The following is a 22,814-nucleotide window of genomic DNA, read 5'->3' on the forward strand; positions in this document are numbered from 1 at the left end:
CAAAGTTCTGTTGGCCACACCCCCTCAGTCATGTGACTACATGTCAGGTGCTGGCAGCCGGCTCACACTTTCACCATTTGCAGCATCCTATGGTCACATGATCATATTTTATGACATTTTTGCAGAAAACCAGCGTTTACTTCTGGCTTTCAGCAAAATTGGCCCATACTGAAGTTTGGTTTGCTTAATGACAGGGGGGGGGTGGGCTCACTTAACAACCATTGCAAAAAAGGACATAAAATAGAGTTGTTCATATGGGTGACCCAATTTATAACGGTCACAATTTATAACTGTGACAGGCAGGTTCCATTACAGTCACGTCAAGCATTACCCGTAGTAGATTTAATTCTCCCTATATCGTATCCCCATTGGGTTCCTCTCCCCTTTTCTTTTTTAAAATCTTCAGCCTGTATAAAATATAAATTATATGGGCTTTTTCTTTTGGTAAAGGAGGGAGGCAAGGAATGTTGTAGTCCCAGCACAGGCACATTTAACTTCCTAAACATGGCTGTCAGTGTGGTAATCATGAGAATCATGGATGGTCTTTCCCCCCTCATCTCCTAGAGCTTTCATGAAAAAGCAGCAGCAGATGAGTGCCCTCAAAGTTATGCAACGCAACTGTGCAGCCTACCTCAAACTGCGCCATTGGCAGTGGTGGCGCCTGTTTACCAAGGTGAGTCAAGGTGGTTAGATCTGCAGAGGGACATCTGTTGCTAGATAGGAGATCGTATCATTGCAAGATTGGGTGTTGAAAAGTGGGAAAGGAGACAAGAATGTCTGGATTTCTAAAAAGCATCTTGAGTGGCTTCTAAACGATGGATGGATGGATGGATGGATGGATGGATGGATGGATGGATAGAAGAATGGATGGATGGATGGATAGAAGGATGGATGGATGGATGGATGGATGGATGGGCAGAAGAATGGATGGATGGATAGAAGAATGGATGGATGGATGGATGGATAGAAGAATGGATGGATGGATGGATAGAAGGATGGATGGATGGATGAATGGATAGAAGAATGGATGGATGGATGGATGGATGGATAGAAGGATGGATGGATGGATGGATGGATGGATAGAAGGATGGATGGATGGATGGATAGAAGGATGGATGGATGGAAGGATGGATGGATGGATGGATGGATAGAAGGATGGATGGATGGATGGATGGATAGAAGGATGGATGGATAGAAGGATGGATGGATGGATGAATGGATAGAAGAATGGATGGATGGATGGATGGATGGATGGATGGATGGATGGATGGATAGATAGAAGAATGGATGGATGGATGGATAGAAGGATGGATGGATGGATGGATAGAAGAATGGATGGATGGATTGTTGGATGGGACATTGTGCTAGCTATTTCACTTCTACTAAATTGAAGCAGACTGAACATCTTATAGAGCCACAAATCATTCCCCCCAAATATAAGGTTCCTGGGACAGGATTATTTTCTCCTTTCACAGATTGAATAGAAGGGAACAATTCTAGACTGGGAAGTTAGAAAAAAATCTCAGAAGGAGGCAGTGGAAACCCAGTTTGGGGGAAAACCAATGAAATCCTTGGAAAAGTCATGGTATAAAAGCACAGTTTTGCACAGTTCCCCGCCCTTCTGCTACTTCCTTGACCCCTTCTGGTCATGAAATTTAGTCAGAAAAGAAATAAGCTTGGGATAGCATGATGATGATGAAGATATCCATTCAGTCATGTCTGACTCTTAGTGATTCTGTGGGCCAGATCTCTCCACATCTTCCAATCTTGCACTACTCTTTTGAGTTTTTCTATGCTCTGGCTGGTGTCATCTTTGATGGGATAGCATACAAGACTGAAATTTTGCACAACGTCCCTCAGTTTTGTTTCCTCAACACTTACTGTATGTTTGTTTTCCAGGTGAAGCCCTTGTTGCAGGTGACACGCCAGGATGAGGTGATGCAAGCGAAGGCAGTAGAACTACAGAAAGTCCAAGAGAAGCACACAAAAACCCAACTGGACCTTAAGGAACTAGAAAACAAATATCAACAGGTAAATAGGAATAATTGAGAACCAGCCATACTTCCCTCCAGCACACAATTGTTGTCTTCCTACAGTTGGAGTTCTTATCCATTCCTTTGTCTCTTTTCGTCTTGATCTGTGAGATTGTTCTTCTTATGCCCTTCTCACTTTCTTTCTCTTCAGTTCGCTGAGCTGTTCTAAGTTTCTTTTGGTTTGCCAGGAAACTTCTCACTAGCATTCTGCCTTGAGCCTCTGCTCCGTTCTGCTAATTACTTTAATTATCCCTGATCTTGATTGCTCACCTTCCTTTCCTTCTCAATCAGCCCTCATCATTGGAGAGTTATGTTCCATTTTCTCAGCCTACCTCTGTCCCAGGGCCTGTACTCCAAAGACTCTCTTTCCAGCATCTTCTGAAAGGACTCTCTAAGATGGTAGCAGCACACTAGCTTGATTTTCCATGCAGCATTTCCAGTTTACATGTAGCCCTTGACTTATGTCCACAATGGAGCAGTGGTGAAATGTAAAATTTGTTACTACTGGTTCTGTGGGTGTGGCTTGGTGATAGGGTAATGTGACTGGGTGGGCGTGGCCAACTTTTTTTTTTAAACTTTTAAAAGCATTTTTTCTACAACCTCTTCGGCCGAAGAGGTTGTTAAAAAAATGCTTTTAAAAGGCTCTTGACGATCAGGCAACTCAGCTGGGATCATCAGAGCCTTTTAAAAGCATTTTTTCTAAAAGGCTCTGACAATCCCAGCTGAGCCGCGCGATCATCAGAGGCTTTTTTTTTCACTTTTAAAGCATTTTTTTGGCTGAAGAGGTTGTAGAAAAAATGCTTTTAAAAATAATAAAAAAGCCTCTGATGATTGCGCAGCTCAGCTGGGCAATTGGGGGAGGGGCAGGGATTTTTGCTACCGGTTCTCCGAACCACCCGCCTGCATCGCTACCGGATCAGGCGATCCGGTCCCAACCGAGAGCATTTCACCCCTGAGTAGAGCTTTCACAAACCTCATGCTTGGTTCTCTTGATCCTACTTTTGTGTCAGCTCTCAGAGGAGAAAGCCATCCTGGCTGAGCAGCTGCAGGCTGAGACGGAGCTGTTTGCTGAAGCCGAGGAGATGCGGGCTCGGCTGGCAGCTCGGAAGCAAGAACTGGAGGACATCCTGCATGAGTTGGAGTCACGGGTGGAAGAGGAGGAAGAGCGATGCCAGCAGCTACAGGGAGACAAGAAGAAGATGCAACAGCATGTTCAGGTATGGAAACCATGTGGGCTAAAAAAGAGGTGCAGTCATAGAAGACGCTAGTCCTGTCTGATTTTGTAAATTTGATTCAGAAGTCAGCCGTCCAGTAGCAAAATAAATCAGCACATACAGCCATAATCTTATATAGATCATTCATTACATAACAGAGGGATTTCTTTCATGCTGGCATTGGGCACCTGAAACTTTCTTCCTAGAAACTTTTGTTTGGTTCAGGGCCCTTTCTGAGAAGGTGACAAAAAATATTTGTTTAGATAAGTTTTGTGGGATATTAATGACATTTTCTTCAAAAGAACATGGTGAAGTTCATAGCTTATCTGCTATATCTTCACAAGTGCTGTGAGGTTAGGTAGAAAAACTGTTTCATAGTTGCCCACTGAATTTAGGATTAAGCAAGATTTTAAACCAGATTTTGTCCTATACCAGGGATCTGCAACCTTAAACACTCAATGAGCCATTTGGACCCGTTTCCCACAGAAAAGAAAACACCAGGAGCCACAAAACCCTTCCCGTGCCTGACTATTTCTTGAGCGGCCACAAAACTAGCATATGTAGTTGAATTAAACGTTCTGTTTTCTTCTGAAACTTTTCTTTTCTTGGATTTATCCATGGTTGGCCTATCGGGGGTTGAAAAGCTCAATAAATTGTGTGCCGGCGGGTGTCACACATTGGCGGTTGTGATGCATATTTTGAGTGATGGAGCCACAGCAGAGGGGTGAAAGAGCAACATGCGGCTCCAGAGCCGCAGGTTGCTGACCCCTGTCCTATACTCTAATCCAGTTTTCCCCAGCCTGATGCTTTCCAAATGTATGTTGTACTAAACTCCAACAATCCTCAGCTAATAATGGCCAATAACTATTTTGGCCGGAGGATTTTAAAAATGTGAGTCGAACACATTTGGAGGTCGCTCATTGAGAAGAGGCAGTAACACAATGTGATTCTAGCTTTCCAATGGAATAAATACCACCACAAGTTTAGAAAGATCTACTAAGATTGCTGTTTATCTAGAAAAACCCAGTACTGGATTCAGAAGCGTCGCCATCCTTTTGATCCATTGGGTGTCTCATTGGGTGTCTTTAGGACCTTGAAGAGCAACTGGAGGAAGAAGAGGCTGCTCGACAAAAGCTGCAGCTGGAGAAAGTCAGCACAGAAGCCAAGCTGAAAAAGATGGAAGAAGATCTGCTGGTGCTCGAAGACCAAAATTCAAAGTTGCATAAAGTGAGTGTGGACGTTCCATTTTGCCATGAAGGGAAATAAATATGTGCTGGAGTGTGCTTTCTGTTATGTGGGCTCTCCTCATAAAATATGAGGCCTATCTTTGGTCATCCAAACTATGTTTGGAGCTAGAAAAGGAAGGGAACTTACCGATATAGTTAATTTGTTTGTTTATTTCTATTTTATTTTGCTTCTGCTTTCACTCCTAGAAGAAGCCCAGAGTAGTTTACAAGAGAAGGTGGCAAAAATATTAAAGAAAACCACAAGGGTATATACAGACATTAAAAAAACAAATTCATGATTTTTTTTTTATAAAGTAAGAAAAACGAAATAAACCAATGACAAAATTAAAGGCAGTCTGGTCCTAGATTCTTAGAGATTCTTAAATCTCTAAATGCCTAAACCATAAATAAAAGAAGCTGTCCTTTGGTTGAGCTTGCTCCTGATGACTTCATTGACACATCTGTGTCATTTCCTTGGCAACGTGAAGAGATGGATTGCCATGAGCACCTTCTGGGATTTTTTTTTTAAATTTCCCAAGCTGGCCTATATCTTTGGAATTTCTTGATGGCCTGTCATTCCAAATGCTAACAAGGAGTAGTATCCCTATTTAACTTTCCTAGATCAGAAAGAGTTGGTTAGTTACTGCTACCTAGCTGGGTATTTGAACAAACAGATTTACTTTCAATTGCTTTATGAGAGAAGATCATCTCATGAACGTCTATCTGCGAGAAGTTTCCATAACTGGAGGACTATCACAAGAAAGTCCTACTCCAGGTCATTGCGCTATGAACCGGACTACCGGTGGGACCATAGACATGGTTTCTAAGCTGAAATGAAATCAGGAGTGGGATGATATTGGAGGAAGCAGTCTTTAAGGTGCCTGAACCTTAAACCGTTACTGCTAGTGCAGAGTGGCATGCCCCTGGAGACAACAAATTTCTTAACTCTTGTGCACCTTCAAACATGATAGACTACAATTGTCATAATTGCTAGATATGATAGCCAGTGGGTAAACCTTCCATATAGTTGTTGAAAGCCCTGCAAGGGAGATGAAAGATGAATTCAAGAAGCTGGAGACCAATAAAGAACCTGAACATTGACCAATAGGATGCATGACGGACTACCCAGGTTTAATTTTCCAGGTGCCCAACTGGAAAACTCATATATTCTCTTCTCTGTCTGATTATTGCCTCCACTAGGAGAGGAAACTGACGGAGGAACGCCTGTCGGAGTTCTCTTCTCACATGGCAGAAGAGGAAGAGAAAGTGAAGAGCCTAAGCAAACTGCGCAATAAATATGAAGCTGTCATCGCCGACATGGAAGGTATGCCAGAGAACAGAGCAGTCTGCAGTGATTAGCTACCCAGATCATATTTAGTATGGATCTTTGGTCTGGCAAAGTAGACGTTGCCCATTCCTCATCCCTTGGCATCTTAAGACACCATCTCATAACTTGCATGTAAAGTATTCCTAGTTTAGTTCTAGACTGGAGCATCTATGGTAGGCATATAGAGAATGGGATCCTAGAGGGACCATTTCCCATTGAGATAGAGCAATTCTGGGACCAGGCAGAGAAATGCTTTGATCCATCTAATGTTCCTAGGTAAGTGATTCTGAACCATAATACAGTGAAGTCCTTTCTCTTACCTGATTTTTCCCATTTCTCTTTCCTCCCATCTTTCCAGATCGTCTCAAGAAGGAAGAAAAAGGCCGCCAGGAGCTGGAGAAGCTGAAACGGAAGCTGGATGGGGAGGCAGGCGACCTGCAGGAGCAAGTGGTAGAGCTGCAGCAGCAGCTGGAGGAGCTCCGCCAAGCACTGGCAAAGAAAGAGGCTGAACTGCAGGCAGCTTTGGCCAGGTAAGCATTTTCCTTCTTTCTCCTGGAGGAAAAGACACACAGTGAAGCAACTCAGAGGTTCCCTACAACCGTTTCTCAACCTTAGTCATTTAAAGATGTGTGGACTTCAACTTCCAGAATTCCCCAGCTGTGCTGTCCTGCTCGGATGGACACACACACACACACACACAACTGTAGTTTATTAGTTTTATTAATATTCCCCAGCAACTCCCTCTGCCAAAAACACAGAACTGTCCCAGTTAAGTCCAGCCACAAGCAGACTGATGCTAGTTCACAGAGGAATGGCCAATGAGTCCATAAGGCACTTGAAAGTTTCCCAATCAAAATAAACCCACCAGGCTAAATTAAATCCGCAATACAAGAAGGTTCACGAGGCATGATCCAAGTCAAGGCACAGTGTCAATCCAAAGCAAGGCAAGAATTGCAATGACAAGAAAACACACAGGTAGGAAATGTTGTTCTCAGCATCGCTTCCATCTGTCTGCTGTGCTAAATAGCCACCTTCTAATGCAGCCCAACAAGGAGAAGGGCGAGGCTTTCTCCTCGCAAGTAATCTGGCTGACCTTCTCTGCTCCTGCCTTTTCTCTGCCCTACCTGGGCTTGCAGAAGGCAGTTCCTCTTCCTCATCATTGACTGGCTGCAGTTGCATGCTTTCTCCACTGGAAGCCCCAGGGCTGTCCTGGTGCAGCTGTACGTCAGTCAAATCCCTCTTAGATGGCTGTTTGGAGTCACTGACCAACTCCTCTCGACGTGCCTGTAACTGATTCATCCTCCTTCGAGGTGACATCTAGAAAGGTATCCGGAGGAGTCATCACACCAGCCAGCTTTGCTAGGAGTTGAAGCAGGGGTGAAATGCTCCCGGTTCGGACCGGCTTGGGCGAGTAGATAGCGATGATGGCCGGTGGTTCGGAGAACTGGTAGCAATGGCAGCTGGAGGCTCTGCCCACCCGCCCACCCGTCTACCCTCCCCATTCCCTGGACTCCTACTGCTCACCTTTCTCCCGCGGCTGGCTGTCGGAAGGCAAGTGCCCGAAAGGTACCAGAGCGGCTCACTCTCCTTCTTGAATGAGCCGCTCTGGTCCATGCGCCAGCTGCGCAAGTGCACACCCAACCGAATTAAATAAACGGTGTGTGCTTGTGCAGCTGGTGCGTGGACCAGAGCAGCTCATTCAAGAAGGAGAGTGAGCGACTCCGGTACCTTTCGGGCATTTGCCTTCCCTGACAGCCAGCCGCAGGAGAAAGGTGAGCAGTAGGAGTCCAGGGAATGGGGAGGGTGGACGGAGCTGCGGGAGAAAGAAATTTAAAAAGTTTTCCTACCGGGTTCTGGGCGTGGCTTGGTGGAAGGGGGTCTTGGGACTGAGTGGGCGTGGCTGTGAGTGACATCAAGTTGGCCATGCCCACTCAGTCACAGGACACCCCCCCCACCAAGCCATGCCCACAGAACCGGTAGGGAAAATTTTTAGATTTCACCCCTGAGTTGAAGTTCATACATCTTAAAATGTCCAAAGCTGGGAATCACTACCCCACAAGGACCTCTTTTTTCCCCGTTTGAAATGTGTGACATGCTGATAACAATTTAATGTGCTTTGTGTAGCTTTTGTTGAGATGAAATCAATGCAGGACTTTGTTCAAGCCATGCTATAAATATCTAGCAGGCACATCTCAAGCCTAAGGACCAAAATAGATGCAGTAACATTCAAGTCATTTGGAATATATATGTGACTGGCTTTTGAAGAAGCAATTTGCAAGGGAAATGGAGTGGAGAAAGGGAAGGGAGGGAAACCCCATCCAGATTTCCCTCTAAATCTGTATACTTCCAAGAGAGAAACTTATTCAAGCAATTGTATTGAATATATTGAGAATATTTTTTTTCTGTGCTGCCAGAAGAGATTGTATTATTATGTGAATTCTCAGAGTAACCATCAACAAAATTTATAGCAATAGTATAGTTTATTATTACTGTATATAATATACAACCTGGTATTACAGAAAATAAGGTGTGTTTATGGCAATTAGCTATATAACTTGCCTTTATTTTTTTTTATAGCAGTGGGTACTAATCTACCGGTAACAATTGGCAGTTGTTACAAATTATTATTCTTAGACTTTATGTTCCCTTTTTTGTATGTACCTCAAGGCAATGAACATACCCAATATTCTTGCCTCCCATTTTCCCCACTACAACAACCCAGTGAAGTGGACTGGTCTGAGAGGGAGTACCTAGCCCAAATCAGCTAGCCGTCTCTCATGCCTATGGTGGGGCTAGAATTCTCAGTCTCCTGGTTTCTAGGCCAGCACCTTAACCATTACATTAAACTGACTCTTTTATTCCTTCTTCTCCATTCAATTCTGATCTAGTTCAAAGGTTCTTGTATCTTCAAATCACTTTTTTAAAAGCCAGTTGTGTAACAATTAATTATATACTGTAAAAGGCATCTCATCTGCTTTTTACTTAATCAATTCTGGGCCTGGCTAATGTGTCTATTTGAGAATCTTCCTGCATTTTCCATATTGGTAGTTCCTGGAGTTCTGGGCCAATGCAGAAGGGAACAGCATGATATCAAGTTTATGAAAGTGAATTAATTAAACCAAGAGTCTGAAGATTATTTCCATATAGGAAATTGGGGGAGAGGAAAAAACTAAGAAAATTCCAAGCTGAACCTTGTCTTAGATGTAAATCTAAAAACAGTGGGTTTTTTTTAAAAAAAACTTGGCAACTAAGATCTGTGGATTTTATCTTCCAGCATGCCAGCTGGGGAATTCTAACAGCTGAAGTCCACACATCTTAAACTTGCCAAGTTTGAAAAACATTGATCTAAGCAATTGTGAGAGATTGTGAGGAGGCTGAGAATGTGCCAAAAGGGAAATTAGTAACAAGCAATTAAAAGGCAGAAGTTTATTGATAGTTTATCTTATAAATGGCAACTTGGGAAGAAACTCAGAAAGTAATATTTCAAGTCACTCAAGGAACCTATAACTCAATAAATTCTTTATAAACTGTAAATTCTTTATAAATTCTTTTGAAGTTTCCAAGATTCGATATTCACACCAGGACTAGCATCAAAGATACATAAAATCTCTGTAGGTCTTGCTTTCTTTGATCTTACTAAGCTATGCGGTGTTTGATAATTGTTGTTAGTCGTGAAGTTGTGTCAGACCCATCGCGACCCCATGGACAACGTTCCTCCAGGCCTTCCTGTCCTCTACCATCCTCTGGAATCCATTTAAGCTCACGCCTACTTCTTCGATGACTCCATCCAGCCACCTCGTTCTCTGTCGTCCCCTTCTTCTATTGCCCTCAATCTTTCCCAGCATTAAGCTCTTCTCCAGGGAGTCCTTCCTTCTCATTAGGTGGCCAAAGGATTTGAGTTTCATCTTCAGGCTCTGGCCTTCTAAAGAGCAGTCAGGTTGATCTCCTCTAGAATCGACCAGTTTGATCACCTTGCAGTTCAAGGGACTCGCAGGAGTCTTCTCCAGCACCATAGTTCAAAGGCCTCAATTCTTTGGCGCTCAGCCTTCCTTATGGTCCAACTTTCACAGCCATACATTGCAACTGGGAAAACCATAGCCTTGACTATGCACACTTTTCTTGACAGGGTGATGTCTCTGCTTTTTAGTAAGCTATCTAGATTGATAGTTACAATACCCTTTTCTCTTTCTTCCTAACTGTGGTAAACTTTGTTCTTATCCTCTACAAAGCCCATAGAGTCTCACATAGAGGGTCCAATACTTCTTACTTTTGATATTCCCTTTTCTGATATGGGAAATTGTGGGGGGGAAAAGAAAAGTGACTTATTTTTACCAAACTGTCTAGGCATTTCACATAAGCAATCACAGGACGTGTTAATAGAATAAACAAAATTTCTGAAGATAATTTTCACGTAGGTTAAAAGGAGGACTTAACGTTGCCAAAGATTGGAATTCTTTGGTATTTTTCAACATTGGCAACTTTTAAATTGTGCGGACTTCAACTCCCAGAATTCTCCCAGCCAGCCACCTGACTGGGGAATTCTGGGAGTTGAAGTCCACATGTCCTAAAGTTGTCAGGATGAGAAACATTGCTCTGGATTAAAAAAAAAAAAAGATGAAAGCTCTTGATTATCAGAGATATAGAAAATTATGAAATGTATTGTACTAAACACTTGTAAGAGACCTACCCTCCAATCCTTATGTGATGCTAGGGTTTCTTCCTGAGAATCTTAGGAACTTCTGGTGTTTTGACTATGGAGGGGTTTGTGTGTTTGGGCTCTGCTCTCCTTCTCCCTGGATCCTTGGTGCTACTAATCCCCATTTCCCATGTCTTTTGATCCCTTTGGCGTGTTCTTCTGACCATTCTTACTCACCATGCAGAGTGGAGGAAGAATCATCCCAGAAGAATGCTGTGCTCAAGTCCCTGCGTGAGCTCCAAGCACAAATATCAGAACTGCAGGAGGACCTGGAGTCGGAGAAGATGGCCCGTGCCAAAGCTGAGAAACAACGGCGTGACCTGGGGGAGGAACTGGAAGCTCTAAAGACAGAACTGGAGGACACCCTGGATTCCACGGCTGCACAGCAGGAGCTACGGTAAAAGATGGACTTGCCCAGAAGGGTCTACCTCTTTCACACGTTGCTGCACCTGGGTGCAGAAAATAGCCTTGTTCCTCACCTATAAGTCCACGAATGCCACAGAAGCAGGTTGTCTCCCCTTGCTAATTTTTCCGTTCTCTTCCCCTCTCAGGTCGAAACGAGAGCTAGAGGTGACAGAACTCAAGAAGACCATTGAGGATGAGATCAAGGCACACGAAGCACAGGTGGTAGACATGCGCCAGCGCCACACCAGTGCCCTGGAGGAGCTGTCAGAGCAGCTGGAGCAGTCACGGCGGGTATGTTAGTTGCCGGAAGTGGAGTCTGATGGGTGTACTGAGAAAGGGAGAACTGAGGACTTGATGGGTTTAGCTTTGGTAGTTCCAATAGTACAGGGATGGGCAAATATGGCTCTTTTACAACCTGTGGTCTTCAACTCCCAGAATTCCTGAGCCAGCTTGGCTGTCTCAGGAATTCTGGGAGTTGAAGTCCACAGATTGTAAAAGAGCCAATTTGCCCACCCCTGCGGAATAATACAAACTTACCTACTCTATTTACTGCCTAAATGTAGAACTCTAGTAATTTTGTTCAGGTAGAACTCCACTTACGATCACAATTGAACCAAAATTTCTATGGCTAAACAAGACAGTTGTTAAGTGAGTTTTACCCCATTTTATGAACTTTCTTGCCATGGTTGTTAAGTGAATCACTGCAGCTGTTAAGTTAGTAACAAACAGTTGTTAAGTGAATCAGGCTTCTCCATTGACTTTGCTTGTCAGATGGTTGTCAAAGGCGATCACGTGATCCCAAGACACTGCAACCATCCTAAATACATGCCAGTTGTCAAGCATCCAAATTTTGATCACTTGACCATGGGGATGCTGCAATGGTTGTAGCAGTAGGAATAGCAGTTAGACTTATATACCGCTTTACAGTACTTTCCAGCCCTCTCTAAGCGGTTTGCATCTTGCCCCCCAACAATCTGGATTCTCATTTTTACCCACCTCGGAAGGATGGAAGGCTGAGTCAACCTTGAGCCTGGTGAGATTTGAACTGCCAAATTGCAGTCAGCCGGCAGTCAGCAGGAGTAGCCTGCAGTACTGCATTCTAACCAGGGCTCCTGTAGATGTGAATAACAGTCATAAGTCACTTTTTTCAGTGCTATTATAACTGAGTGATTACTCAGTGAATAGTTGTAAGTCGAGGACTACTTGTAAAGCGTGGAGATGCAATTTGAAACTTACTCAGAATCCAATGTGTGTTGTTTGGAAGTCAGACCCAGGATGGAGTTTACTCCAGTGGTGGGTTTCTACCGGTTCGGCCTGGTTTGGGCGAAGCGCTCAAAGCGCATGCATGAAACGAACCGGTGGTAACACCGGTTGAAACCCATCACTGGTTTACTCCAAGAAGTACAAATTGTAGTGCCAGAGAGCAGGAGAGGAGAGAAATGTCTCACAGCTTACTTCTGTTATCTCCCTAGTTCAAAACTACTCTGGAGAAGGCAAAGCAAGCCTTGGAAGGGGAAAATGTAGAGATGCAGAAGGAAGTGAAGATCCTGCAAGGAGCCAGACTGGAATCTGAGCAGCGGCGCAAGAAGCTAGAGAGTCAAGTCCAGGAACTGCAACTCCGGGCAGCTGAAAGCGAAAGAGTCAAATCTGAGCTCACTGACAGGCTGGTGAAGCTGCAGGTGTGTAAAACCATACATGAGTGAGTCTGTCTTTTTTTAAAAAAAAAAAAAAACTGAATTTTGAATGGCTGTGTTCTGCTCCAAAGTATTAGTATCCACCAAGCACTTCCTAGATCCTTGGACTCTTGAATCAATCTCCAATCTGACCATTCCAACTGACAATTAAAGGAACTCAACCAGGACATGAAGGGCACCAGGTTGCAGAAGGTTGCCATGGGAATCATCTTCCTAGTTTTATTTAAGGCTCTTATATGTCTCGAGATGTTCTCCTGTGCCTTGCTGATTTTGTGCCATGCAACCCACAGAATTCTATGTTTAGGTTTCATTATGCAAGGATTTTTTTTTCTTTGCATAATTTTGCTTAAGAGACGATCGAGGAAATTCTGATTAGCTGATCGATGTTTAATAAGAGACATTTGAGGATGAGCACAGAATCGATGGGAGCAAAGTGACCAAGTAGGGAGCAAGTGAATGGCAGACAGTGGGGAAAAAAGGGTATCCAGGGAGCATCCCTGACCATGGCCCTGTCTGAAAGCTATGAAACCATGGCCACTGTCTTCTCTGCTTTCTGAGCCTTCAGCAATCATGGTTAGTTTGATTTTCAGGCTTTTCTGCAGAACCACGGGAACTAAAAATGTTCATGCTTCAAAGCCGAATTTCTCAAAATGTCATCTTCTGAGCCAGATACCATGTCCTTGTATGTTTGGTTGAATGAATGTTATTTGAAGTCCTGCCTTTATCCTTAGCTTTTCATTTGTGAGAATTTGATGATTTGATGTTCTTTGATGCATTTTCACTTTTTCATTGTTGTTGTTGTTTTCTTATCTGCCTCGGATTTTTATCTTCTGGAATCAGAATGAGCTTGATGGAGTCTCTGGTACCTTGGGAAGCGCAGAATCCAAGACAATAAAGCTTGCCAAGGATCTGGCTAGTGTTGAATCCCATCTGCAGGATACTCAGGTACATAAGAAGGGTGGGAGTTTAAAAAAAAACTCAGCAGCCAGTGGAGAACTGTGTTTGTTTCAGGGATGTAAACATAAATGTACTCTGATTCTTGGTGAATTTTCAAAGAGGGTCCTGGAAGATTAGATGGAGAGTGAAGGAAGAAAATATCAACAGGAACTTGTAGCTTAAATCTGTTTGTGTAGCTATGAGCACATTGAAATCTACCCATTGTCCACTCCTGTGTACTCCAGGAGTTGCATTGACTATCAATGAGCTTCCAGATGTAACTGAAACTGCTGATTTTACCTGTATGGCCATTCATGTCCCAGGACCTAGAAACATACAAGGTCTCCTCCTGGGATTGAATCTGCCCATCCAATGAGATTGGAAAGAGAGGGATTGCCAAGGGTCTCTTCTTTGGGACAGTGGTCTCTCTCTACAAGCACTTTGAGGGTGAGCCTTCCCAGGAAATCCAATCCTTCTCAAAACTTTTTTGGCTTCTGAAGGGCCATAAAGGCTTGCCTGATAAGGAGGCCATTTTGAGTACATTGAGATTTGATCTCTTCCCACAAGATTGTTTGGGAGCTTTTATAGGTTGGAGTTATTTTTATTATCCTTGTGGTGGTCTTTAAGTCTCTTACAGCCCATGGCATAGAAGCCTTTGCAAATAAGAAAATAAAGTTATTAATATATTTATTGTAGAAAATGCCCCTCATGGAGAGACACTGGGCAATGTACAAATAGACATAAAAACATAAAAGCCATATACACTCAATAATAGTAGTTCTTAATTAGTTGTAAAAGAGCTATGCAGAGGTCTGGGTTTAAAGTGCAAAATATGATTTGGATCCTGCATGCAGCACTTGTTGTGAACCCCTTAGAAGCAGCTATGCCTTTTCTGAGATGATGCACCAGGTGTGCAAGTCCCCAGCTGGTTCAAAAAGGGATTTTCAAGGGAAAATAAGAAGAGGAAAATATGTTGGATATGTTCACCATCCTGAATTATTTGTAAAAATAATAAGGGTGGAAGATGGATGGATGGATGGATGGATGGATGGATGGATGGATGGATGGATGGACAGGGGTAGAGGGAGATAATCTTATTCCTATGAGGAAGATCTTATAAACAAGGGGAAGAGGATGGATCCAGTCTGTGATCCACAACTTTTATCCTTCTCTCCTATCTTCCATCCCAGGAATTGCTCCAAGAAGAGACGAGGCAGAAGCTGAATTTGAGCTCTCGAGTCCGGCAACTGGAAGAGGAGAAAGGAGCTCTGCTGGAACAGCTGGAGGAGGAAGAAGCTGTCAAGGCCAACTTCAGTCGCCAGATCCAGAGTCTCCAGCAGCAGGTGAGGTAGCATGAAAAAGAACTGGCCACTGAAGGAAACACAACCCAAGCAAAAACTCAGCAAAGAAAGAAAAAGTTGATTAATGAGAAAACATTAAATAATGAATTTTTTGTATTAGTTTTGTATGTTGGATATGATCAATTGACTTAATCAATAAGGTCTTCTCCTCCTGCTCCCCTTCCTCCCTTCTCCTTCCTTTTCCCTTCTCCCTCCCTCCTCCTCCTCCTCCTCCTCCTCCTCCTCCTCCTCCTCAGTCAGGACTTCCAGGCCCAATTCTTCCAAATCTCTTTTCCTTACTTCTAGATAAAACACCCTAAGGTTATATTTTTAAAAAGTTTTGTGAGGACATCATAGGGAGACACACCATGAAGGCCATGGAGGAGAGGAGTGGACTTTTATGTTCTACAGGAAGCTTCCATTCCCTCAGCATCTTTAGTAGTAGAGATGGATAAAATATGTGTGATTTTTCTTGGCTCTTTTACCAGGTGATGGAGACCAAGAAGAAACTGGAGGAGGATGCTGGAGTAGCAGAATCAATTGAGGAAGCTCGGCGCCGGGCAGCCAAGGAACTAGAGGCCCTCACCTTGCGCTACGATGAACGGGTTCAGGCCTGTGACAAGCTGGAGAAAGGGCGAACCCGCCTGCAGCAAGAGCTGGATGATGTCACCGTGGCCCTTGACCAACAGCGCCAGGTGGTCTCTGCCCTCGAGAAGAAGCAGAAGAAATTTGACCAGGTGAGAAGCCTTCGTATCATCCATCAGATCTCTCCCCGGAACTATGTTTTATCCATGATATAGCTGTATCCTATAATGGTGGAGTCTTGCCTTAAATTCTTAAATACTTTGGTCTCTCTAAAATGAAAACTGTCCATAAACTGAGGATTTAACTCCCTTGTAACCGTTGTCCTTCGTATCCTCTCAGAGACCTCCATCACTATCTTCCTCATTCCCAAATTGCCTCTTCAGGCCAGGTAGCTTTGCTGCCTATCTGCTTATTTTATGAAATTGTTAAACTTGTGGGGGGGAGGAATACCGCGCCCCCCCGCCCCCCAATTTGATATGGACATTTTGGGTTCTTTCTTCCCATTCCCCCACCCTTTCACTTATTCACACACACACTTTCTTCAAGTACAGGAAACCAAGTTTGGTTTACTTGAGTTGGTTTTATTTGATTTTGCCTTTTTATTAGAATAAACAGCACATCAAAAAATACACAAAGGGAAGAAAAAATGTAACACAAAAGCAAATGTTAAAAGAAAACATGAAAAAATTACCCAAGCCATTTGTACAGGTAGTCCTCACTTAACAACTGGTTGCTTAGCAACCAAAGTTATGAAGCACTCCAAAAAGTTACTTACAACCTGCCCTCAAGGTTATGCACTACACCACGCTCCCCCCATGGTCATGTGATCAAACTTGGGCACCTGCAATCCCATAACTATGTGACTACAATTTGTTACTTTTTTGCTAGTTTCTGGCAGTTTTTTCTGGTTTCCCGCAAAAAACACCTGTTTGGAAAAATGGATTTGCTTAACAACTATATGATTCACTTAATGACCATGTGATTCTCTTAATGACCTTGGTTACTCGCATTACAACTGTTATAAAAATGATTGTAAAACCCAGTCAGTTCACATATAAGTGACCTGCTTAAGTACTGTGAGGGGTGCCTCTGCCAGCGAAAACAGAGCTCGAGAGGGCTGCATGCAGCCCTCGCGAGCTCCGTTTTCGCTGGCAGAGGGCTGCGGTACATTATCCCAGCTGAAAACTGAGCTTGTGAGAGGTGCAGGCAGCACTCTCAAGCTCCGTTTTCGCTGGCAGAGGTTTGCAGGAGGCCATTGCGGCCAAAAACAGATCTCGGGAGCCCGTTTTCGCTGGCAGAGTGCTCAGGCGCCCCTGACATGAGTGACATCAAGCTGACCACACCAACACTGGCCACACTCACCCTGGCCCCCAAGATCAAACACAACCCTGATGCAGCCCTCAGTGAAATCAAGTTTGACACTCCTGATCTAGAGAAAGTTGTAATTTGGTGTTCTAAAGTTGCTTTTTCAAGAGGCAACTGCACATTCTGCTTATTCTTTGAAGACATTTTGCTTCTCATCCAAGAAGCGTCTTCAGCTCTGGATGGATGGTGATGCTGAATTCTTCAGTCAGAGCAAAAGAAGCTTCTTGGATGAGAAGTGAAACGTCTTCAAAGAAAAATCAGAAAGTCCAGTTGCTTCTTTGGGATAACTGACCTGGATGACTGAGAATTTCCATAGACATTTGGTACCAAATAGTAAAACAGAATGAATTTCTTGTGTAGCAACAATTGAGAGATACGGTTGTTACACATATATATTTTTAGTGAAGAACATGTACTAACTAGGCCATGTTTGGGCTTCTGGCAGATGTTGGCTGAGGAGAAGCTGATCTCAGCCCGCCATGCTGAGGAGAGGGACCGCGCAGAAGCTGATGCCCGTGAGAAGGAGACCAAGGTGTTGTCACTGAGTCGTGCCTTGGAAGAGGCTTTAGAAATAAGGGAGGAGCTGGAGAGGCAGAATAAACAGCTGCGAGCAGAAATGGACGACCTGGTCAGCTCCAAGGATGATGTGGGCAAAAATGTAAGTTTATTTATTTATAGCCAGTTTGGTCTAGCAGTTAATGCTGGGATAGAAACAGGGGACTGAGACTTCTAGTTCCGCCTTAGGCATGAAAGCCGGTTGGTTGACATTGGACCAATCACTAGGAGAACCAAGAGTTCTAGTTCCGCCTTAGTCACGAAACTGACTGGGTGACCTTGGACCAGTCATTCTCTCTCAGCCCAACCTACCTCACAGGGTTATTGTTGTTGTTGTTGTGGGGAAGTTAGGAGGAGGAAGAAGTCTTATATATGTTTACCACCTTATTTATAAAAACAATAAAAAAGGCAGGATGTAAATAAATAAATTTAATCCACCTGTCTCCTGATTTCATCAGGGAAACAGTGGCTTAGAATTAAAACAGCAAAATGGGATTGATGAAATGGGAAAGATGTTCTCCTTCTCAGAATCCTATTCTGAGGGGGTAGGATAAAGCAGATAAAATCGAGAGCCGCAATCCAACTAAATAGGCTTATTTTTAATTTACTTTTAACACTGGTATAATTTGTGCTTTTGAGAAAGACAAGTTTTTGTGGTTGGTGGATGGGACATGTAGATGATATATAATAGTCACGAGAGAGATTCTCCCAGTACTCTGATACTGAAGGAGAATGCCGCCAATTTTATGAGTAGATCATAAGTAGATTCCGTCGCGTGCTCAAGACTTTCTTATTTCATCAAGCTGGCCTGACCTAAGTCTTTCCCCTTTTTAAATGGAAATTTTAAATTTGTTTTTAAATTATTGGGGTTTTAAATTTGTTCAGCCAAATTATTTAATTCGTTTTATTTTATTTTAAATTTTGTATTTATATGTTTTATTCTATGGCTGTTCACCGCCCTGAGTCCTTCGGGAGTAGGGCGGTATATAAATTCAATAAAATAAATAAATAAATAGATCAGAGATGATTCACCTCTTACCAAGAGATATTTATCCTTTTAGAATTCTTGATATTTACTCATTCAAGAATGTTGCGGTTTCCAGACCATCAGCCTCTGGAGCTAATGGCATTGTGATGGCACAATATCTCAACATTCTGTTAGCTAACCTACCCACCCATATTCGCTTTACATCTTTCTGTAAAAACACATGTCGTTCTTCTGCCTCTGAGACTTCTGCTTTGGGAATCAGGTGCATGAGCTTGAGCGCTCCAAGCGGGCCTTGGAACAGCAAGTGCAAGAGATGCGAACACAACTGGAGGAACTGGAAGATGAGCTGCAGGCTGCAGAGGACGGGAAGCTGCGCCTGGAGGTTAATATGCAGGCCTTGAAGGCACAGCACGAGAGGGAGCTGCAGAACCGGGATGATGCCAATGATGACAAGAAGAAACTGCTCAGCAAGCAGGTAGGAAGGAGGAGAAGTGGAGGTGTATGCCCACCCCCCCAAATCCGATCAATCTTTGCTGACTTAGGTGTGATTTAAGATCAAAAAGAGGATTGGGAACTGCTTCGTGCAATGTTTCTCCACATTGGCAGTTGTAAAATGTGTGGACTTCAACTCCCAGAATTCCCCAGCCAGCATGGCTGGCTAGGGGATTCTGGGAGTTGAAGTCCACACAATTTACAGCTGTCAGTGTGGAGAAGCACTTGATGCTCATTCAAAGTAAAGTGTTCCTTGACCATATTTCTGTCAATCACAAACTTCTATCCATTCATCTGGCTTTTTACAATTTCCTAGAGAAGGTTGAGCAAAACTATATCTGCTTTTCCTATGCTACCTGTTAACATTTTGACATCTTCATCGAGCAGATGATCTGCTGGATTTTCCCCCCCTTTTCCTTTTATTGAACTTATTTAGATGACCTCTTTTTTCTTATTCTTAGCATCCTTTGCTAACTTTAGCTTATCCTGAACTCTTAGTTTCATGACAGGTCTATAGTTCCAAGCTTTTTCTAGGAATTTCTAGTGTTTTACAAAGTTTGTATCTCATTAGATGAAGAAATTATTAAGACTAAAGAGGCCTTTGTGGTTCTTTAAATCATCTGTGAATTCAGTTAAGTTCATATTTCTAGCCCACATCGATTCTGAAGGGTTTGGGGAAGACACAATCCAAGTCTTTTCCTTGGTTGAGCAAGTAATGGTGATGCCAGCTGCGTTTCCCAACTTTGGTAATTTCTAAATATATAGACTTCAACTCCCAGAATTCCACAGCCAGCATTGACATTGCTGAGAATTTTGGGAGTTGAAGTTCACTCAGTTTCAAATTGCCAAGGTTGAATCAGTATTTGCACTATTATTTGCATTGCCACATGTTTTAATGCAGATTTTTTTCAACAAGATTCTCAAATTCATTAATTTGGAATTCTCAGCAGGAATAGATATTTTTAACCTCCAGTGCTACTCCTTCCTTTTTTTGTTTCTGTTCTGTTTGGACAAATCTTATTCTTCAGTTTCTGTTTTGCACTTAGGACAGTCATGATTAGTAATTTAGTTCTGCCAACCACTCACCTCTTTGATTGGACAATTTCTGAGAGATATAATCCCTTCTGCAAAAGACAGAAAAAGAAGGAAATGCAAGCAGCATCCTTAGTTTATAATGCCCCTTTTATGATTGCTTTTACTGCAATCCTAAAGTGAACTTGCTGCTCTATCAAAGTGTGCCTCGTTCCTTACCAAGATCTCTGCATCTTTTATTCCACTTCTAAGATGCAGCAGGATAGTGGCATTTCAGAGCATGGTATAACTTTGACTGCAGATCAAAGCAGCAGCTTTCTGCTGATGCTTTCTCCCTTGCAATTCCACAGGTACGAGAGTTGGAGGCCGAATTGGACGCTGAGAGGAAGCAAAGGGCCCAAGCACTTGCTGCCCGGAAGAAGTTGGAGATGGATCTTCAGGAAGCCCAGGCACAATTGGATGCGACTACCAAAGGAAGAGACGAAGCTTTGAAACAGCTGCGCAAGTTGCAGGTATCTTTTGGTGTCAATGTAGGCAACCAGGGAGAGAGAGATCCTGTTTTTTTTTTTAAAGGGCTATTGTATATTGAGTTTTAACTTTCATTGTATAAGAAGCTGTGTTTGTGTTCCAAAGCGCTTCCAGGTAAATGTTGGCATGGGGGATCTTTGAATAAGTAAAAAAGGGGAATAACGTGGTAGAATGTAGTCTGGATTCCCAAGAGGGAGGGGCCTCATTCCAGAGGACCAAGAGGCAATGAAGTTTAGATAGTTTGGTTTGAAGAAAAAATGTTAAGATAGCTCCTCCAGAGAAGCTTTCAGTAAGAGTATATCTTTAATTAACTCCCTATAATGGAGTTGCTTTGCTTTGGCGAGATTTCAGTTTACAAGCGAGAAACAATAAAATAGACTGCTTAGAAGTCACTCTGCATGTCTTTCTTGCTTTTGGGAACCTGACGGAGAAAAACATACAGGTAGTCCTCATTTAGCAAATACAATTCAGACTGGTTACTGGTCATTAAGCAAAGCATTTGCTAAATGAAACCGTGACTGTGCTTATGGTCTTACTTTAGCTTTGCTGTATAGACCAGTGAAGGTTGTAAATAAGAGGATTGGTCATCGAGTTACTTTTTCATTACTGTTGTTAACCATGAAGAGTTGCTAAACAAAGAGTATCTGTGCACACACACATATGTATGTGTGTCAGGGGTGGGTTCTACTTACCTTTACTACTGGTTTGCAATGGGATTGCTCGCGCTTTATTAGTGCATGCACCAAGCTTCTGCGCATGCACAGATTGTCTACGACGACATCCGGGTGGGGGGGCGGAGCCTGCCCCCAGTTTTACTACTGGTTCACAAGAACCGGTCCGAACCAAGGGCAACCCACCACTGGTGTGTGTGTGTGTGTGTGTGTGTGTGTGTGTGTGTGTGTGTGTGAATAATAGTACATGAAATTAGCTATAAAAACTAATAGTACATGATACTAGATATAAAATAATAGTAGAGAAAATCTCAAATATATATAATCTCGTAGTCTCGTACATATATAATATAATCTTATAGTCCTGCCATCATGATAACCTCGTTCTGCTTTCCTTTTTCTCTTTAATTCCAGGCCCAGATGAAGGAACTCTGGCGAGAGGTTGAGGAAGCCCGGGCAGCTCGTGAGGAGATTTTTATCCAGTCTCGTGAGAGTGAGAAGAAGCTGAAAAATCTGGAGGCAGAGCTACTGCAGCTTCAGGAGGTGAGCGGGAGGCTCTGTAGTGTGTGATGTTGAACAGGAATGAGAGTCCAGGAGAGATACGGACTTTAACTCCCAGACAGTCCCAGAGCAGATATGCACAACATATATACTAATTCAATACATTCTTTAACAATATAGGATCTCTTAGCTGCTGATAAGTGTAAGATAGGAATCCCTGCTTTGTTGGCTGAAGGTTCTGAATCAGGAGGCAGTAAATATCCTGACTGATCAAAAATTCTTCCAAGAAGTTATGTCTCATTTTCATCCAGGTCACTCCATCTTTTGCTAATCACTTGTAGGAACTGGCAGCATCAGAGCGAGCTAAGAGGCAGGCCCAGCAGGAGCGTGATGACCTGGCAGATGAGCTGGCCAATGGAAACAGTGGCAAGTGAGTGCACGGGAACTGGCTTACTCCCTTATTCCCACTTTGTGAGGTCCATTTTCACCCTTTTGTGTGGAAAGGATTGTTCACAATTAATCTGACCTTGGATTGATTAACAGCCTCTATTCTACAACTATTACTTAATTTATGATTATAATTAAGCCTGGAATTGGGGTCATTGAGCAAAGCAGTGGTTAAACAGCAGGTAGAGGTAAAGAGGCAGGCAGGCAAGGATTTTAGTGTGCTTTAGCATGCAGGCAAGGAGCGTGTTAGAATCCTTTTTACTGTAGTTTGCAACTTTCCCTTCATGCTTCCCCATTGACCTTTTGGGAAACCTGGCAGAGAAGATTGCAGTGGTGATCACATGATTGCAGAGCACTTGGTAACTGATTGTAAGTGTGAACAGGTTACCAAGCACCCCGATTGAGATCACATGAGCTCAGGGTATGTGTGTGTGATTTTGGTTTTTTTTTTGACATTCGGAAATGCTTTAGAAGCCCTAAAGCACCCTTTGCAACCTCTTTATTAATTTAAACAATCATTAATTTGAACAGTCCAGAAGTAAGAACTGTCTATAATGATTAATTCTACAACTGCCATAATGTGTTACTGAGTTTTAGAGATAATTTGTCAATTACTACTGATCAGTGGTGAAATGTAAAATTTGTTACTGCTGGTTCTGTGGGTGTGGCTTGGTGCGGGGTGGGGGAGTTTAATGTGACTGAGTGGACATGGCCAACTTTTTTTTTTTTAGCTTTTAAAAGCATTTTTTCTACAACCTCTTCGGCCGAAGTGGTTGTAG

The 22,814-nt window shown here is 43.0% G+C and overlaps 1 protein-coding gene across 8 annotated transcripts in view; it reads left to right on the forward strand.

Annotated features, from left to right (window-relative positions):
- Nucleotides 1-22,814, forward strand: part of LOC117666722 (myosin-10-like) — a 76,683-nt gene that overhangs the window by 38,082 nt on the left and 15,787 nt on the right. For 7 of the 8 annotated variants that reach the window (XM_087891834.1, XM_087891831.1, XM_087891832.1 and 4 more), the window contains 17 exons: nt 565-673; nt 1,900-2,031; nt 3,044-3,250; nt 4,337-4,474; nt 5,674-5,797; nt 6,159-6,330; nt 10,681-10,893; nt 11,048-11,192; nt 12,374-12,580; nt 13,436-13,540; nt 14,722-14,874; nt 15,360-15,608; nt 17,267-17,479; nt 18,627-18,839; nt 20,239-20,400; nt 21,502-21,630; nt 21,930-22,018. In XM_087891834.1, coding sequence (XP_087747960.1) covers nt 565-673; nt 1,900-2,031; nt 3,044-3,250; nt 4,337-4,474; nt 5,674-5,797; nt 6,159-6,330; nt 10,681-10,893; nt 11,048-11,192; nt 12,374-12,580; nt 13,436-13,540; nt 14,722-14,874; nt 15,360-15,608; nt 17,267-17,479; nt 18,627-18,839; nt 20,239-20,400; nt 21,502-21,630; nt 21,930-22,018 — 2,760 coding nt within the window. The remainder of the gene's footprint in view (nt 1-564; nt 674-1,899; nt 2,032-3,043; nt 3,251-4,336; nt 4,475-5,673; nt 5,798-6,158; nt 6,331-10,680; nt 10,894-11,047; nt 11,193-12,373; nt 12,581-13,435; nt 13,541-14,721; nt 14,875-15,359; nt 15,609-17,266; nt 17,480-18,626; nt 18,840-20,238; nt 20,401-21,501; nt 21,631-21,929; nt 22,019-22,814) is intronic. The other variant, XR_015733689.1, reaches the window with a different exon arrangement.

This window comes from Pantherophis guttatus, chromosome 4, assembly GCF_059756535.1.
Source record: "Pantherophis guttatus breed Tessera chromosome 4, ASM5975653v1, whole genome shotgun sequence".
NCBI classification, from domain to species: domain Eukaryota; kingdom Metazoa; phylum Chordata; class Lepidosauria; order Squamata; family Colubridae; genus Pantherophis; species Pantherophis guttatus.